This window comes from Blennius ocellaris, assembly GCF_963422515.1.
Source record: "Blennius ocellaris genome assembly, chromosome: 19".
Classification (NCBI taxonomy): Eukaryota; Metazoa; Chordata; class Actinopteri; order Blenniiformes; family Blenniidae; genus Blennius; species Blennius ocellaris.
In genome coordinates, this window is record NC_137668.1 from 6,609,809 (window position 1) to 6,629,938 (window position 20,130).

Genomic DNA, 20,130 nt, shown 5'->3' on the forward strand with positions numbered 1-20,130 from the left:
CACTGGCAAATTCACTCCTATTGACAATTTAGGGTCACAAATTCACCACAAAGATGTTTTCACATGTGCTCAGGGGGATTTCAACCATGGTGTTCTGGCTGTGATAGAGTGCCTCCCACTACACCACAAGAAAATGCTGAAGCTTTGACTGTCCGTCCTACATAAATTAAAGTATAACCTCAATATATAAAGCCACTTTATTAGGTTCACTAATCAGCCAATCACAGGGCAGTAAAGGAGTTGGTAAAGAAAAGTTGATTCAACTCACTGGAGTTGCTAAATTTGGCAAAATGCACATATAGGATAAAGTTTTAAATGTCGGAATGGTTGATAGTTGGTTCCACTTTTCAATTAACTGACTTCAAACCTATTTTCTATCTGATTTTTTGCACATTTATTGTATAATATCCACGTATTCGTATTGCAAATTAATTCTAAAAAGAAATGTATCAAATGCAGCATACAAATAGTGGATTGCGTCCAAACACAGAGAATCTGGGGTTCTGAAGTCTGCACAACACCCGGAAAACAAAGGCTTCCTTTCTTTCTGATGTGTCTCCAGTGCCCTCTGTTGGTCATTTTTCAAAAGGATCATCTCATCTGATCTCTTCATCAAAACGCATCCCCAGTGCCACAATACCAAGAGACATCATGAGTTACATTTCCAGAGGCATTTCTTTTTTCTTCTTTTTTTTCAAATAATCCATTAATAGTTGGAAAAAAAACAACAAATCAACCAAACGCCAGCTGTACTGTTTGATTTTCCTTTTCCCATTAGACCCGCCGGAATCTGTCACCTTGCACTCATTATTTCTCATTGGCCACTTGACTCATGGTATCTCATGCATTAATAATGTCCTCTGCTCAGTGAATAATGTAGTCGGCGCAGCAGGACGGAGCAAATGGAGAGGAGATGAGCCTCCGACAGCTCACCTTGGTAATCACGACAATGAGGCGGCCGTGGAAAGAAAAGAGACACGGGCTCATTACTTAAAGAAGAAAATGAGAGCCGGCTCATTAAAAGTAGCTCACTTTCTCCCCTTTTCTTCAGCTTCGCCGGTCTTTCTTCTTTTGTCCCCGCGCATTCTTTTTTACTGCACACGAATCGGGGACACCAAGGTGACCCGGCGTCCCCCGGCCGAGAGCATGCGACAGCGTCCCTCTGCATGCTTGAATTGTTTTTTTTGTTTTTTGTTTTTTTTTTAAAGCTGCAGGCAGCGAGCAGTGGTGGAGGCGACCGTGCGGGATAATCGTTTTCTTTATTTTATTAGTCACCATTTTTAAATGTGGTTTGAGTCCATTCATCATCAGACAATTAGATCCAATGGTTTCCCACTGAGCCGTGCCAGCAGGCTACGAGTGGACACGCCGGGAAGGCCGATTCTAACTGGACCAAACGCAGCCATTAGTGCTTTTCCTTTCTCCTGTCGCCAGTAGAAATGGGTTTTAATGGACTGAACAGTGTAGAGCAAGGGCGAAGGATGAAAGCACTGCTGCTTTTGCAAGGGTTGCATCAGAAAGCAAACTTAAAATAGATTTAATCTGTCCTTGTTTCAATCAATTATAAGCCAAGTGACTAAATTTAGGAATATGAATGTATCTACTTGTATGGTGCGGGCCTCTAGTCCCTCTAGAGTGGCTTAGAACCTTTTAGAAAATGTAATTTTTATCTAATAATGTTCAAGATATTCAGGTAAAATTGAATGTACAGTTGAATGGCTAAAACCACACCCAAAATAGTTAAAAAGAAGATTGGAAACTATACTATAGTTTTGGAGCATTCAGTGCGATTGCATTGGGACAGTTGTTTTTTAGCTCAAAGGGAAGTTTTTCCCTCTCGGGCTCGCTTTACATAATGTACACAGAAGTTTTTTATTCCTTTTGGAAGCCTGTTTACATGACGGCGGTCCTCAAAGCTACTGAAAATGCTCAGTTTCCATGGAAATGGGGGGGAAATGCAACTTTCTAATGACACTCCAACCCCATCTACTTGGAAATGTTGGAAACAGCAACACCCCCTAGTGGCCCAACATGCTAACTACATTGTTTTCCAAATGGTTGTCATGCAAATGCAAAACATTTCTGGAACTAAAATGCAAAAACAATGTCTTTATTTATGGGAGTATTTCAGGTAAAATTCCAACTTCGCAACTCTTTATGATTTAACTGGCCCACTTTACTCCACTCCCAAGTTTCTCCTACTTACGTAACTTTCTGTTGCAATACTGAAACCGTTTGACAAATGATGCTGCACATCAAATAATTCCACCAAGCATGCAAAGTTAATGAAAATGCTAATTGGTAGCTGATGTCTGTTAGTTCCCTAAAGCCAGCACCCAGTCTCAAAGATAAACAGCATTAATGAAATTTTAATTGCAGAAGTTGATATAAATGCCACCGTAACAACAAGTCGGGTTGTTTCGCCGCCGAATCAATAATGAAGCCCGATCGCCGGCGCCGTGCGGTACGTTGTCACAAAAGTTCCCTCGGCAAGTTTTCCAATTTCCAAATGAGCGACGCGTGTTGGGCATATTATTTTTGTCCCCCTTTGTTGAGCAGGAGTGTGTGTGTGTGTGTGTGTGTGTGTGTGATTGCTGCGTTATTTCATACAGACACACACCTGCACTCAGAGGGACTCGGGGAGAGTTTCTGGGTCACTCGTCTGAAATGAGAATACTGAAAATGACACACAGAGAGGTTGTAACAACCCCAAAAGTTATCTGTGCTGTTGTTGCCTGGTGAGAAATGGTTGCGTGCTCCATTTGTAGCAAACATACAGGCTCTGGTGATTTATGACCTCACTATCTGTAAGGTTTTTGTGTGTGTGTGTGTGTGTGTGTGTGTGTGTGTGTGTGTGTGTGTGTGTGTGTGTGTGTGTGTGTGTGTGTGTGTGTGTGTGTGTGTGTGTGTGTGTGTGTGTGTGTGTGTGTGTAGCTTTAAGACAGACGCTGAGTGAGAGAGTCCAAATTTAGCAAGGAGGTCAGGCAGGTGTACAGTACTGCTGACGAGGCGGAAAAGAGAAAGTTTTGGCTGGTTCCTTTTTGAGTTTGTTTTTGTTTTTGAGATCGTAGAGATTCTTGTCCCGTTAGGACATGGACTCGATGACTCGAGTCATTTGATTCATTTTCTTTGTTCTTTTCTTCGTTGTTTCGGTTAAATGACATCCGATTAATTGGATACTGCAGGCCAAGAGACAACCTCCGTGCATCAGCTATTTCATTACTGAAGAGGAAGTGGAGTCCTCCAAAGCGTACCGCCGCTAATAATTAGATTTTTATTCATTAAACAGCACATACTGATCACTCATAATATTAAGACCACTCACTGGGAAAGTCAATAACTTTTATCATCCCTTTGTAGCGGGGATGTTCCATGAGGAAAATTGGCAAGCAATGGATCTGAAATGCATGTGATGGGGGGGGGGACAGCAATAGAAATGGCACTGTTATTTCGAAGAAGTAAATACATTTATTGCGAAACGTATTGTTATTGCAATACAATATCATCTCAGGCCTCGTTTACCCAACAGTGTTTCCACTTCAGTGGACTCCATCGGCACACTACAATCATTTCCAGGTGTAAACTCAGCGTCTAAATCCTGCAGAGATCAAGACTGAAGGATCATTTGTGCGATGAGCACACCTTATATTAGGTTCATCCATGTTTATTTTCACAAAACGTCGTTATTTTTCATACGTACTGTGCTATTGCCTCGTGTCTTTTCTATTTATTCCCAATGACAGATTGCTATTTCTTTCTTTGTCGTACAGAGGAGATTTTCCGGTCTCATATCGCCCATTGGTGGTCTCCAGATGGAGCCAGGTTAGCTTACGCCACCATCAACGACACCCTGGTGCCCCGCATGGAGCTGCCGATGTTCACCGGCACACCGTACCCGATGGGGAAGGAGTACCACTACCCCAAGGTGACCAAATGAACCCATTCCCTATGAAAGGCCCTGATTATGTGAGAACCAAAATGGGTCTTTAAGGTTTTTTTCCTCCGTCCGGTCCCGTGCAGGCTGGTGAGGAAAACCCGGTCATCACGCTGTACGTGGTGAACCTTAACGGTCCTCTGCACACCATCGAGATGAGGAGGCCTGATGATCCCCGGATAGGGTGAGGCACAGCGTGCATGAGAGGCACATGTTTAATCATTTGGGGGAACTTACACATGACCTGTGGTTGTTATTGGCCATTTGTATTTGGACAAAGATACAGTGCATGCATCAGTAAAGTACAAGTTAAAGTTGAAAAGTCTCCAGACAGTAGCAGTAATATGTGAAAAGCATCAATAGAATAAAAGTAATAGTTAAAAAGTGTGATTAAAATACCAGTAATGGAACAAAGGTATCAATAAATTACCAGTTTATGTTAAAAAAGTATCAATAAAGTTCCAGTAACAGTTTAAAAGTGTCAATAAAATAAAAGTAATAGTTAAAAAGTATCATTAAAATAACACTAATGGATCAGAATCATCAGTAAAGTACCAGTATAAGTTAAAAAGTATCAATAAAGTACCCATAATGATTCAAAAGTACCAATAAAGTATTAGTATCAGTTAAAGGTATCAATAAAGTAGCAGTAATAGTTGAAAAATATCAATAAAATACAAATAATGGTTAAGAAGAGTCAATAAAATACCAGTAATAGTTAATAAGTATTAATAAAATACCAGCAATTGGTGAAATGTATCAATAAAATATTCGTATCAGTTAAAAACATGTCAATAAAGTAGCAGTAACGATGGAAAGTATATCTAAAGTAGCAGTATAAACTTAAGAAAAATCAATAAAGAACCCATTATAGTGAAAAATATCAATAAAATATCAGAAACTGTTAAAAAGTATCTAGTAATACTTGAAAGGTATTAATAAAATACCAGTAATGGTTAAAATGTAACAATAAAATACTGCGCATTTTTAAAAGTACCATTAAAGTGTCAGTAATAGTCCACATTTCCTCCATTCTTCTCGAGGTTCTTCACCCTCTGATGCATACGAGTTGCTTTTATGAATGTGACTGAACATTAGATTTAATGAAATGTAATTCTGAACAACAGCTGTCAACAGTTTAAATCATAGAGTGAGAAAACTGTTGGGAAGCAGTGCATTTAGAAACAGGGATATAATACATTAATGTTTAAGAAGGGATTGCAGAGTTTGTACTTGTAATATGTTGCACGTTTCTCTCCGGTCACAGTCTTTTCTGCTTCCATCGTTATTCAGTCATATCTCGTAAATTTCTCTCTCCACTGATACATTTTCACTTATTACGGCCTTGTGTTTAGTTCCATTAAGTTTAATGCCTCCAGTCGCTCGGCTCATATTTAGACCCAATTTTTATTCCGCCTTCACTCTTCCTCTTTGCTCTAATATCTCCATTTCTCCGCTCCGCGCCGTTAATGTTTCATCTAGATTTCAAAAAATTCAGGCCTAATCTGCAATTAGTAAATGGAAACGTTATGACTCTTTTTTTTTTCCTTGCTCATCACCATGCTAATGCTTATCCACACACAGACACAGAGTAAAATAAAGTGTGTTTTCTTGTTTGTGCCAGTGAGTATTATGTGACCATGGTGAAGTGGGCCACGACCACCAAACTGGCCATCAACTGGCTGAACCGAGCGCAGAACATCTCCATCCTGACGCTGTGCGAGGCCACGACGGGCGTCTGCACCAAGGTACCGTCACACACTCTTTCACTGAATCCACTGAATCTGATGCAGGAATGGAATGTGAACGTCTAAACGCTGTCAAACTGTTTGTGCAGAAACACGAGGATGAGAGTGAAGGCTGGCTCCACAGGCAGGTGAGATCCTCCACAGACCAACAAGCTTTATTGCTCGTGTTGTAGCCAAGACCATCTAACCAGACGTATTAAAGGGTCAAGACCAAGACCAGATTATACCAAGACTTTCAGGGAACCAGACCAAGGCTTTGAGACCAAGTCAAAACCAATTGCAGCCAAGACTTTAAGGAGCCGAGACCTCGTCCAGACCAGGACAGAGGGTTAGGGTTAAGGTCCGGGTTAGGTTCAAACCAAGAAACACTTTGAGAGGTCAAGACCAAGTTGAGACCACATTTTCACACCTTCATTTTGGTTGGGTCACTTTTGAGGCCGGATCAAACCTCCTGGAAAATGTCTCACATTTACGCCACCTGCTGGTTTGGGGGCGCTGTCGCCTGAAACAAACACTGACCAGAGAGGAAATAAAGACGAAATATCGCTCATTGGTCCGGTCCAAAAGCGAAAGTCCCACCGCTTTAGCCCGTGGTGGCGAGGCACGTTAGCCCGTGGCTAATAAGTAGCCACAAACACCTGCCATATATAGTCTTCAGATCAGGGATCAATGAGCGTCTTCCTCACTACTTCTTCCTGGGTCTGCTTCTTCTGATTCACATGGTTAGCGTTGTTTGTTTACTACCCAGAATGCATTGCACACTCTGTCGCATCTTCTCACCCAACCGCAACAAAGATAGGTTTTTAAACGAACTGAGACCGAGCACGAAGAGGACCAGAGATCACTTGTTACCGCTGGTTCAGAGTTTGTGAACCAAGCGGTTTTTCCCTGAAGAGACTCTGGTCCGGATCGCACGGGAATATAAACACGCAAAACAGATCAGGGTCTTGACAATGTGGACCAGACTGCGCTCGAGTACTACAACATGCATTCTCACTTGCAGGTTGTTTCTATTTTAAAAGAAGCTGCTTCTATGGCGTCAAGCCTTCATCAAAACAAAACGTTCCCTCTAAAACTCTGTAATAAACGAATCTTCCCGTCCTGTCATGTGCCTTCAGAACGAGAAGCCGCTCTTTTCCAAAGACGGCCTGAAACTTTTCTTCACTCGAGCGATTCCTCAAGGAGGACGAGGAAAGTTCTTCCACATCTCCATGTCCATCTCTCAGGTGAGGGGGGGGTGAGGGGGGGGGGGGGGGGCTCAGATGTCAAACACCACTAATAAGACGGATTAGGCAAACAGTGTCCTCATTCAATGCAGCCTGCAAACCAATTCCAAATAATGGGTTAGTTTTTAATCACTGTAGTAATAAATGTATCAAATACCGCGTGCATTTTGACTGAATTAACCAGAAACATATCATTGGCTATCTTTATTAGATTTGTCTGAATAATTGCGATATATTAATGTGATTGAACCTCTCGGCCACAATTTCATAGTGACCCGAACTATCTAATTTAACTAATTAACAGATTGATAAATGACATAAAATGTAATTTAAACTTGTTTCAATCTCAATTTCAAAGTATTTTTAAATATGAATACACCCATGCACACATGTACCTCCTAACATGAATAATTACATGAAGATTGTGAAATGTAAAGCAATTTGCTCTCAATTATTCATGTTAAAATATATAATGAGAAGTCGGTTAAAGTGCTTGTCATTGATTTGACGCAATGCAATCTGCAATTTACATTTCATCAGGAAAGTGCCCACATCCATATTGTTTAAAGACTTTAAATTTTATAAATCAATCAATCCACTTTTTAATCAGAAATCAAATCAGAATTTGCGACGACAAAAACGTGTCCAGTCTTTATTCTTCTTTGACACACATTATAATGTGCATATATTTAGCCGTCCACATGTATCCACACAGTGGAGCGCTTTAACCTTTAGCTGATTTTTGTAGTGACACCACACGTGTCGCAATCATCTATTTATTTATTTATATTTTGCAGTCATTTATTCGTCATTTAAGGAAACCAGATCTCAGTTTTAAATTCAAGTAGTAAAAATGTAAGTTTTATTTACTTTCAATGTAACCTACATATATTTTACATTTTAACAATGCAATCATTTGCATTTTACTAATGCAAATGATTGCAAGACAATCTTGTCTGCATCTCTGTTCTAACTCTTGTGTTAGATGTGTCTTCCCGGGATTGACTATTGTGTGCATAATGTTTGTTCTTCTCTGTCTTTCACTCTTTATGCAATCTGCATACAATCACTTTCCCAGCATGCTTTATGTGCCCATTACGGGGACATTTTCTCCACATTTTCATTCTTATGAAATAATTGAGTCTGAAACTCGAGCTTATTATCATAAAATACACGTTTTAGGCCTAAAATGTAATAGTTATTAATTAAAATGATTAAAAAAAAAAAAAGACTTCAGTGCCATTTTGTGGCAGTTACAAGAGTTGCAGGTTTTCTATCATTGAACAGTAAACTGCCACTTTTTATTACCTGTGGATCCCAACAGCTGATAAAAATGAACAATCCTACGGTGTAAATTTACAGTAAATATCGGTCAGTTTAGTCGCCCAAAAAATGTATCTTGCTTTGTGAAACGGGTCAAAAACTTGAACACATCAGCACCACGGACAGCGACAGGCCTTTTAGGTTCACATGTCGTGTGATGCTACTCGCTCAACAAACACTGTTTCAAACACACAAACTATGTATAATAACACAGTTACTCATTTGTTTTGGGGGCTAAAGTGATACTCAAAACCTCGTCCAGGCGCTGTAACAAAAACTTGACTTGTCTTGTATGACATGACAGTCTAACTCCACGTTGCTTCCCTCTCGTCCCTCCTCAGCCCAACACCAGCACGGACACGCTGCAGTCCATCACGTCTGGAGACTGGGACGTCACGCAGGTCGTGGCTTACAACGAGGACAGTCAGCTGATGTGAGCGGAACAGCAGCACCGCAGTTCTGCTTCTATTCTCTGACTTCAGTTGAACGTTGGGAAAAAAAAACATACCAGAAATGTCTACAAAGTCAAAACACAGCATGGAATATTGTGACTATTTGTGACATTTGTGTGTAAATTCTAACTGATTTCAGTAATTTGATAATAATGGGAAATCATCCATTTAAAATTATTTTAAAGTGTGTGATAGGCTTTCATTATGGAGTGATTTTTCCAGTCATTTATTTTCTTTAGAACTAAGTGAAGCGCAGACTATCAATTCATATAATGAAAGTCATATTTTTAAGACATAAATTGCAGGATAAATTAATCACAATAATTTTCAAAAGTCTTCAGCATCATATAGCAGTTACAGTAATTGCAGACTTTTTATAAAGAGGCAATAAACTCGCACAAATTAGATGTTTATTGCCTGTGGATCCCAACAACTGTTAAAACCAAAGCCATCCCACAAGAAGCTTCAAGCAGGCCTGAAAACCCGCCAAGCAATGTGTAAAAATATTTTAGAAAATGCAGATTTTTTAACAAATTTCTTGAGAGGAGTGGATACAAAACAACTCTGAGACCCGGGCAGAGATATTGGTGATGCTGCCATGTATGATAGCAAACTAACCTAAGCTTCAATGCCATGCTGTCATTTTGGGTTTGGAAAAACATCTATTATTCATATTTTCTTTATTTTACATTTTTCTGCACCAGATGATTTTATTAACGTTGGTTTTATGTTAATATTGTTATCATTTTCAGTAGTAATTGTTTTTTAGCAAAAAAAAAAAATGTTTCATTGCATATACTCTGAACTACAACAAAGGAAAACTTTCCACTTTAAATTCTAAAGTTATTATGGTTCTATTTGACTGCTCTGGCCTTTTCAACATGAAAATGTGTTTGACACCCCCGTCTTAGATAAATACTTCTACTCTCTAAAGTTACTGTAAATATGTATCTCTCAGTAAAAGTAGCCCAAAAATGTGTCTTGCTCCTTGAAAAGGATCAAAAACTTTAACGTTTCAGCACCATGGACAGCGACAGACCTTTTATGTTCACTGCGATGAGGCTTTTGGAATAAGATGCACTTTCACTTCACGTGGTTTCATGCACACACACACACACACACACACACACACACACACACACACACACACACACACACACACACACACACACACACTACATATAAACACATACTTACTGGAAATGTGTCCTACTTCTCTTGTAAAAGGGTTCATACCCCCCATTTTTGTAGCCCACCATCGATTTGTGAAACACCTCTTCTATAGCATGGGCTCACATGCTGCAGGTGTTTTTCTTTCCCACAAGCTTTCAGCCGAACACAAACAAGAGAAAAGTGTTTCTGGTAATACACTTTTCACTCTTGTTTTTTTTTCCCCTTTATGTTCACTCAGATACTTCTTAAGCACTGAAGACGGTCCGAAGCGAAGACATCTGTACAGGTAACTCAACTGAAAAGATTCCTCTTTTTGTTCCGTTATCAAAGTTCCACAAATGAATGAAGACTGTGCCATTAATATGCAGTGGAATATGTTGGGGAATGTAGAAATAACATATTCACATGTAATTCATAGCATACTGATGCTCCTCCACCCTTTCTAGGCCACACAGTGAGCCGGTATAAAGCCATTTACTGTGTATGCATAAAAATAACTGTTGGAAAGTTTAGAACGAACCAAAATCACACATTCTACAAGTTAAAGCTCACAAACTGTTCTTTAAGCTCCCAAATTATACTGCCATATAATATGTTACAATAAATGAGACATGCTGGATGCATTGGAGTTACAATCCTAAAATGAACCTTCTCTCACCTGCAGAGGTTTTTTTTTTTTTTATTCTGAGGATATGAAGCACATTTGTAGATTTATTTTGTATTTTCAAGTTAGAAGCTTTTACTGCAATGGTGCACCACATTGCATATTGCACATAGTATACATACTGAAGATATTGTTCATATTGTACATTTTATTAGTCTTGCACATATAATCCCTATTGCACATATTATGCATATTGCACATATATGGATTTTATATATTGTATATACAATGCAATTTGCACACTTTGTACATATTGCACAGTTTATGAATGTAGTGAATGTAATGAATGAATATAGTAGATATTACACCTGTTGCACATGTTGTGCATATTGCTCATATACACATTGCACATATCTAAGGCTTCGTTCACACTGCGGAGAAATGCGACCCAATTCGGATTTTTCTACTCACAGTGACTCATAACCGACCTGTTTTGTGGCCAATTCCAATATTCTTTAGTAGTTTTACGGATTTAACCTGATTCCTACACAGGCTGAGATTTGGGCTGGTTTTCACTGAGGTGTTTGAGTTGGGAACAGTGAGTCACATCTTGCAACCCTGATGCTGACCAGCGTGCCATGCGTAAATAGCGTGCTGCTCGGCGTGACTTCACGTTGTCTTCGGCACTCTGGGGCCCGAAAACATCTGATCCACTCACGTTCACACGGCAGGTCGCGTTTAAAATGATCATGCAAAATAGTCGGATCCCGGCAAAAAATTGGAGTTGAGCTTCAGGACCTGAGGTGTGAATGGAGCCTAATTTGCACATAAACAGATTGCACATATTATAAATTTTGCACAGAGCCAATTTGGACATGAATATATTGCATACATTATGCATAATGCACGTATTATACATAATATGCATTTTGCACACTTTGTATATATTGGACATAAATTACATATTGCATACACTATACACATATTATACATACATTGTCATATGTACAAAAGCAGTGCTTATCTTGAGCTTTAACTTTTTTGTAACTTATTAACTTATTCATTAACCTACCGGTTTGAAAGTGTGAATGCAATGTTGACAGAAACTAAGTCAGGAACTTACTTACAAAAAACTAATTTGTAAGGTTATGCATTGCAGGTTTCATCTTCCTGAATGTTTCTGGAATTGTAAAAAAGGTTATGATGTTTCAAGGTCAAAGGTCTTCCTCTCTGTCCCTGCAGTGCCGACACATTCGGCTCCTTCAACCGCCGCTGTCTGTCGTGCGCCTTGTCGGAAAGCTGCGGCTACATCAGCGGCGCCTTCAGCCACAACATGAGCTACTTTCTGCTCAACTGCCAAGGTAGAGAACGCGGCTCGTTTCACTCCAAAGTTTTCCCCTCCTTCAAACTTCTGTTCAAGTTTGAAATCAAAGCGAGCCGATCAAAGACACCTACTTTCAAATCAGCACAGCGAGTCACGTGCACACAAATCAGAAGTCTGATGACGAGTCCCATCATAACGCGAATGAATACAAGCTGGATTCTGCCTCTTTGAGAGGTAAAATCATGGTTAAAATGTAATTATTGAATGTTTTCAGACCTTAGATCACCATGTGAAGAAGCAGTCCGAGGCGAATAATGTTGGATATAGAAGACGGAGCTGCAGTATTCCTATCGTTTCAACATTCTTCTGAACATGCAGTTTATTACATATTGGATCGTTCGATTAGCTCTAGAGCCACATGTGGATTAGAAGGAGGAAAAAAGAAAGGAAAAGGAATTAAAAATGATTGAAGGGAAAAAGAAGGGAAAAAGAAAACAGGAAGAAAATATTGGAAAAAAAGGCAAAGGGGGAAAAAAAGTATATGTTGAAACTGCTCTAACATTGAGGAATGTACAGCAACTATAAATAAAAACTGAAAACAGCTAAAGGTACTAAAATATCCAAGATTTATAGAAATGGTTAAAGCGAAACAATTCATGTTAAAACAATTTAATTTAAAAATCGCCACAACAGCTACAAATTTAAGAAGATATATCTACATTGTACCTGTGACACTTCATTAATTTTTGTATGTATAACTATTATTTAGAGGCTTTTTCTTTATTTCAGATAATTAGTATATATTATGGCTGCAGACAAATGTTATTTGGTGGAAAATTATGAAAATGGATCTTTTGGTCATCAAGGTTTCAAACTCCTGTTATCGCTTCTATGCAGTTGAGTTTTGTCTGTTTACATCATTTATTAATAAAACTCTGCCTTGAACACTTCAAATGTTACGACCATAAAACGTTCTACTGTATTTTATACTCCAAACGTTCAAGTGAAAGAGCTACACTCTTGCTTCATTGTTATTGCTGCATTAGCCTGTGTTCTATACAGTAATAGTAGAATTAGACAAAAGCTTCAAATACTGTTGTCTACTTGAATCACAAACGTCACAATAAGAAGAAATAAGATGGGGCAGAAAGTTCTGGTGTCTTGGTTACTTGGAACAATGTAATTACTTGAAAATATGCAATTAAAATGAACTTTTATGACTGAAAATCGAAATTACCTGCACCAATGTGAATGTATTATGAATATAACAGGAGTATATTTTAAAAAAAAAAAGAAAAAAAAAACTTTCTTTGGTCAATTAACTGGAGTAAACCTCAAGAAGATGAAAAGAAATCATTGAAATATCACAGATGAGGTTAAAATCTATTTAAATAAACCAGAACCGAGATCTCCATATTAATTGTTAAATAAAAGAAGCTTTTATTTGAAAAGCTTTCATAGATAAAAGATGTATATGAGTTGGGTTTGAATAATAATAAATAAACCGTGTAGAAGTTTGTCATTTTGGCTCAAATTATCTGAGTTTGACGTCAAACACAAATAGAAAATAGATTTTTTATATTTTTTTTAAGTGTTTATTTGTTCATTTGCTGCATTTGTTCAATCCACACAAAACGATGCACTTCTAAAACCATGAAACTATTTAGATATATTTGTGGACCCTTCCACCGAGTTCTGTCTAGTTTGGTTTATTGCACCCCAAAAGGCAGAATTCTCTTCCCCTGAAGATGTTTTTCTGCATAAACTCCTATTTCTGAAACGTTAGCAGTGCCTGCTGCTGGCAGCTAAATGTGATTGTGCTTCCTCTTTCAAAGCTTATTTCATATTTCTCTCAGCGGTATTTTTGCAGGTAGACTCAGTCATCCAAAAACTGACACCGTGCCAGAAACGCAGCGTGTGCTCGGGTGCGTTCACCCCTCGCAATGTCAAAAGGGCTGTTTTTGCGCAAAGAATTCAAAAAAAAAAAAAAAAAGGAACTCTTCTCTCTTCGTTGCACTTCTCCTTTCCACCTTTGATCCACGTATGCGGCGCTGGGCATAAAAATTCCAAGAGAACAAAGAAAAGCTCTTGAAGATCAGAGGAATATGAAAATATCACCGCCATGTTGTAAACTTGTGGCTTCAGTCAGATTTGGAGCCTGTAGCTTCAATATTTCATCAGCTGGTGTCAGCCACCTCTTCCCTCTTCCTGTGTGATCGTCGCTCAACTGTGATCAGGCTCACGTTCCCGTCATCGTCATTAAAATCGGTCTGTGTCGGTCCGGTCACAAAAAAAATTTATTAAAAATTCCCCTCCTGCTTGTCATGTTTGACTCGGACATTTCTTCCACGACTCATCTCTCCACTCTATCGAGAAAAATTCAATCTGAGATCGACGCATTCGTCGTCTCCCTCCTCAGCCACTTTATTTCACTCCTGGTTTAAATGTTTAAAACTCTCCTGTCTCAAGCACGTTAGAATTCACACCATCACATTACCTCGGGATATTAATTCGGCTCACATGCATGTTTTTTGGATCACCTGCTTTGAATGTTCCTCTCCGGATCCCAGTGTTGCTTCTCTGGGAATGCACGTTTAAAAAAAACTGTCTCAGGTAGTAAACAGGAGGTCATGGTTATAAATCAGGGTTTGTTTTCATTAGAACTGGGTAAAAGAAGGGAATTGCTTTGATCAGTTACAGTGGACTGAACTCCGTTTCCAATAACTAATACTGTCCCTGCAAAAAAACACTGCAAAATGGGTTGTACATGTATATATAAGATAGAAACACTAAATTTGAGAAGAAAATGTCTTGAAACTTGTCAAATTGTCTCTCCATGCAGCAAGATGATGAGAAATATTGAAATAATGTTTATAAACACTGATTTAAGAATATACTGTAAAGAAAAACAATCTTGGACTAAAAATAAGTAAATACCTTTTCATTTTTTTATTTATCTCTTTTTTTCATTTTTCTTCTCTTTTTAAAGACAAAGTAAATATCTTTCAAAACAAGGCAAACTATCGATCATGTCCAAAAATACGATTTTAAATCTCGGCCAGTGCCACATGTTATACATATAGTTTAAAAATAGTTATATACCGTAAATCAATTGTTGCTCAGTCATTCCTCATGTATTTGTTATCCAGGCTCCACGATGCGCCTGTGATGACGTTATAATGTCAATAACATGAGGAGAAAAATCAAAAAATATACGCAGGTGCAAATACTCTTCCTGTGACTGTCTGGATCAATCACTTCTTTCTTTCTGAAGGTTTAAGAGCTCATATATAGGAAGCTATTTCAGCGATTGCATTACTCAAATTGAATCAGTGAAGATGTGTGTCTCTGCCAGGCAGACAGAAAGTTGTTTTGTTTTTTTCGGGTCCACAGGAGAAACCTAAAAGACTAAACATAAAGGATTAAACCTGCACCTCCACACACTTTTCATTGCCACCTGTGCTCATTAAACGTTGTGGTTTCTCCTCAGGACCTGACATCCCGTTCGTGGCTGTCTTCAAAACGCAGAGGGACGCCGAGAGTGAGACGCAAGACCGGGAGAGTGAGTATCGCAGCCATCTGAAGTGACACATTTGCATTTACAACCGTCTGAATTGTTGTTACAAGCGACCTTGTGCGCTGAGGCGTAATGGATACGTACAAAATGACCTTGTCAGAACGGGGCAGAAGTGTTTCCAGTGCAGCTCTGAGCGACCACCAAGTCAAGCATGATGGCGGTAATCACATTACAGCTCCAAATGGATGTCCTCATTACATTATGACCTGCCCGACAGCAATATCAGCATACTGTAAACTGATTACCTGTGTGTGTGTGTGTGTGTGTGTGTGTGTGTGTGTGTGTGTGTGTGTGTGTGTGTGTGTGTGTGCGTGCGTGCGTGCGTGCGTGCGTGCGTGCGCGTGTGTGTGCGTGTGCGTGTGTGATCTTTAAGCAATTTGATCTTACTCTCCTGAATATATGCACAGCATGCAGTTGCGTTGCACATATCAAAGTGAAACTATAAACTTAAGATTTTTTTATTTAATTAAATGTAGACTTTCAACAAACGCTGAAAAGTCACGATCCAAATCCCTCAAATTTTGAGATTTTGAGACCAAACTCTCTGGAAAATGTCGTACAGTTACACCAGCTGCTGGTTTGGGGGCGCTGTTGCCTGAAACAAACACTGAGCAGAGAGGAAGTGAAGAAGAAACACATTGAGCTCATTGATTGGTCCGGACTGAAACCGGAAGTCCCGCTACTTTAGCCAGTGGGTAAATAGGCTAGGCTAGGCTAGGCTAGTTAGCTCATATTTCCACAAACAACCACGATATAAAGTCTTCAGACCAGATCTCTATGAGTCTCCTTCTATGAGTCTACTTCTTCCTTGCTACTCCATGTCCGGTCATGAGATATTATCCAACTTTGTCTTTCTGCGTCTGAGTCACGTGGCCAGCTTTGTTTGTTTACTGCCCAGAATGCATTGCACACAACGTCACGTCCTCTCCCCCGGCCCACTAGAAAGATCGTTTGTAAACAAACCAAGATTGAGGTTTTCAAGAGGACCAGAGATCTCGTCACTTCAGAGTTTCTGGGCGTGTTCTGACCAAACGGGGGAACGTGAACACGCCCGAACTTACAAAAGAAGCTTTTTACATGACTCAGGCCCCCGTTCACATGGCAACGTTTTCAAGTGAACGCTGAAAATATTGGTTACGTTTTGGAGCCGCTGAGAACGCAACTTTCTGAAAGTAGTTTCCGAGGTGGAAGTTATAAAAAAAGCTTGTTGTTTGTTAGCAAGTGAAAATACGTATTTCACATTAATCTAAACTCTTCTTGGATCTCCAGCATCTGAGATATGACTGATATATATTCATAAATTTGACTACAGTATTACTTCTGCACCAGTCGTCCATTCAGTTCAAAGAAATGTGTCCACCAAATACACATTTGGAGGCACTTTTACATCTTAAGTGTGAACCTTTACGAGATCAGGCCTGGCCTATAATCAATATTTCTGACCTGCTAATAGAGAAATGTAATTTTACAAAATTTTGTTGACATTTTCTTCAGGTTTTATCCCAATTTGGAAAAGTCGGGTGTTTTGTTGATTTCCCTCCTGGATGCTTCCCTTTGGACACAAATGCATCCTGATATGTTCACTTTCTACTGCAGCTTCTTTTGACCTCAGCAGCTGTCGATGCTAAACAGCAGTTCTCCATTTGGCTTTACTGTAACTCTAAAGCGTCGTCTGCAGCTGGTCTGCATTCCTTTGAGTGCATGCTGATATTTTAGAAGAAATAAAGAAATCTACTACACGAGACTCTGAATACATTTTTACATGCGCAGAGAAGCAGCGGTTTTTGTATTTGGTGTATATTGTAAAGTGAGATTGTTACTAGGTTTAATAATTGAATTGTACTACATTCTTGTACTTGTAAAGGTCATTTCTGAATATATTTCAGCTTTAACCTCCTTAGAACAAGGTTTTGTTCTGGTGTGCAGTTTATTTCCCTTTGCTATTTGGGATAAGTAGGACTTAATTACTAATATACTCGTTTTTGGAAAACGTAAATGATGTCCTCATCACACAGTGGGTCTTTTGTATCATTAAAAATAAATCCTGTCTGTTTAGGATGAGAAGGACACCACTGCTGCAAAGACAACAAACAGTTTAGCTCTCTACAATAAGCAGTCCTCTCAAAAAACACTGTCCTCAGGTCAAAAGGTTTATATTACTGTATGACAGAAAAATATGAATGTTTGTTTGTTTATAAGACAGTGATAAAAAGTAATCATAGGTCAAATGGATATTAATGTTGTACCAGTTACATCTAATGTAAGTTATTGCTGGGCAATTGACAATTTGATGACTTTATAGCCCATATTGAACAAAATTTAAAAATTCAACTGTTAAGATTTCCTTTGATGTGGTACATGGTATATGTGATGATCACAAAAAAAACTAATGAATCACCATGGGAAGTGCGGCTTTGGACAAAATATGGACAAATTGCACACTGGATTAACAAAACGTTATAGATCATTGTAACTCTGGTCTGTAATCTGTGTGCAGGTATCTCAGAAGTCTATAAACTGGAGACCAATGAGAACCTGAGGACGACCCTGGCCTCCATGCAGATGCCCGAAGTGGAATACACAGAGATCAACACGGAGGACTACAGTACGTCTCACACCGACTAAACTCATCATTAAGACTTTTTAAAGACTGAAAAAAAAAAACCCACTATAAAACATGACCTACACAAGAAATGAAACAAATATATTTATCAGATTTATTGTAGTTTGATGATACTTTTCTGGCTTATTTTCAAGTCATTACCCATTTAAAAATTGGGCCACAAATATTTTTAACACTGGACTCATCGTGTCATAATATAGAGGTTGCACATGAAATTAAACATGAGAACTTCTATATTATAAGAAAGTACATGTCCAAAACAATCAAATTAATCCCCAAACACCAAAATCCATGCAGCGCAGTGCCACATGTCAGATCCTCACACTCTGCCCCTTCATACACACACACTACAACAAATGAAAGCATAAACCCACACATTCTGAGACGTTTCTTGGGTGCAGATGTTTAAAAGTAGTCTTGGTTTCAAATGGTTAAAAGTCCTACAATATACTTTTTTTTATTTTTTTCAATTTAACATAGTTAAACAACTTTGTCTTCAAAGTGGGTTTCCTCAGATCCAGCCTTGGTCCTGAATTTAAGGCAGCGAGGGAGATAACACATTTTCTTCACTTCTGCAGCCTCATACACAGCCTATAGGGACACAGATCACTGCTCTAAAACCATTAGAAAGTGAACTTTGCTTAACCAGGGACCTTTAAGAGGTTTATTGAAAGGTAATAAAATGCTGAGTAACCATTTCTGTTGTTTGGATCGTCCAGCCTTGACACTGCAGATCATGAAACCCGCCGGGTTCGTGGACTCGTCTCACTACCCGCTGCTGCTGCTTGTGTACGTATCCTACACACACACACACACACACTCGCACACAGACACGCACACACAGAGTGCTGACTCATGACTGAGTGAAGTGAAGTGAGGCCGTGTCTGCACTCATCAATGGGAAACTCCACAGGCGGAGTATTAATCAGGCGTATTCATCTCAGTCGGAGGCGCTCGGCTTTGTCTCCTCCACCAGCTGGTTGGTAATTACAGCGGGACCAGGAGAAGTTAACCCCGTCTCCACCCCGCACTCTCATTTACATCCCAGTCCTCGGGGCCTCACACTGTTTCTGCTCATCTTCTCCCGCCTGCACGTCACAGTTGCGCGAGTCATTTCACGGCTTAAAAACCAGACACGTCATGTGTTTCCAACTTGTCGTCGTACAGCGACGGGACCCCCGGTGGCCAGACGGTGTCGGAGCGGTTCCGCCTGGACTGGGCCTCGGCTCTGGTGAGCAGCTTCGGGGCCATCGTGGTGCGATGTGACGGGCGCGGCAGCGGCTTCCAGGGAACCAACCTGCTGCACCGCATCCAGAAGAAAGTGGGCGTGTTCGAAGAGCAGGATCAGAGGGACGCGCTCAAGTAAGACCATGTTTCACCTCACGGGAATACGCTGAAATTTGTTGAGCTCAACTGATAAGCTGCTTGTCCGGTTTTCTGAGGAGCTGACATTATTCCACATTATGATTTGTTGTATTTTACAAGCTGGTCTCATTTGCTGTTATCTGAAAATAGATATTTAATGACCAGAAATACTTTAAAAAACAGACTTGAACCAGACTTTTTTTTATAGTGATTAAATATTTTCCTTTATTTATTTATTTCCAATTACAAATTTCCATTCACCAGTAGCTCCAAACACATTGTGCCCACACTGAGCAGCCAGAACATTATGAACACTGAAAAGTGGAAAATTCAACCTGTACCTGTTAGAGGTATTAAATGAAGATTTTGTTCTCAAGGCGACAGGAAAGTCTTATAAAGACCCCACCTCTCAACTTTCATGAATCAAGGGATCAGATGGTGCCATCTCAATGCTACAGCACAGCTTCACCTGTCCGAGAAAGATAAACTTTAGCACACGGGTGTCAAACATAAGGCCCGTGGGCCAAAACTGGCCCACAAGAGGCTCCAATCGGGTTTGTTTCTATCAGAATTGCCTCAAAGCCGTGCTGTCCCAGTGAGTTTGCACAAACATCCATAATGCAACAGCTATAGGGTTTTTTTGGGACATTTTACTGTATTTTGCACCAGAAGGTTTCATTAAAATTGGCTTTATGTTGGGATGGTAGTCATTTTTAATATTTATCATTTGGTTTTAGCTAAAATATAATGAGTTAATATAAATATAATAGTTTGAATATTT

At 39.4% G+C, this 20,130-nt stretch overlaps 1 protein-coding gene across 1 annotated transcript in view; it reads left to right on the top strand.

Moving 5' to 3' along the window:
- The window catches only part of dpp6a (dipeptidyl-peptidase 6a), a gene marked incomplete at both ends in the record, with an annotated part of 210,322 nt that overhangs the window by 185,492 nt on the left and 4,700 nt on the right, over positions 1–20,130 (top strand). Inside the window, 12 exons of the mRNA XM_080515409.1 lie at positions 3,771–3,925; positions 4,021–4,118; positions 5,559–5,682; positions 5,772–5,810; positions 6,801–6,908; positions 8,573–8,664; positions 10,095–10,142; positions 11,703–11,821; positions 15,275–15,346; positions 17,859–17,966; positions 18,704–18,773; positions 19,152–19,346. Coding sequence (XP_080371535.1) covers positions 3,771–3,925; positions 4,021–4,118; positions 5,559–5,682; positions 5,772–5,810; positions 6,801–6,908; positions 8,573–8,664; positions 10,095–10,142; positions 11,703–11,821; positions 15,275–15,346; positions 17,859–17,966; positions 18,704–18,773; positions 19,152–19,346 — 1,228 coding nt within the window. The remainder of the gene's footprint in view (positions 1–3,770; positions 3,926–4,020; positions 4,119–5,558; positions 5,683–5,771; positions 5,811–6,800; positions 6,909–8,572; positions 8,665–10,094; positions 10,143–11,702; positions 11,822–15,274; positions 15,347–17,858; positions 17,967–18,703; positions 18,774–19,151; positions 19,347–20,130) is intronic.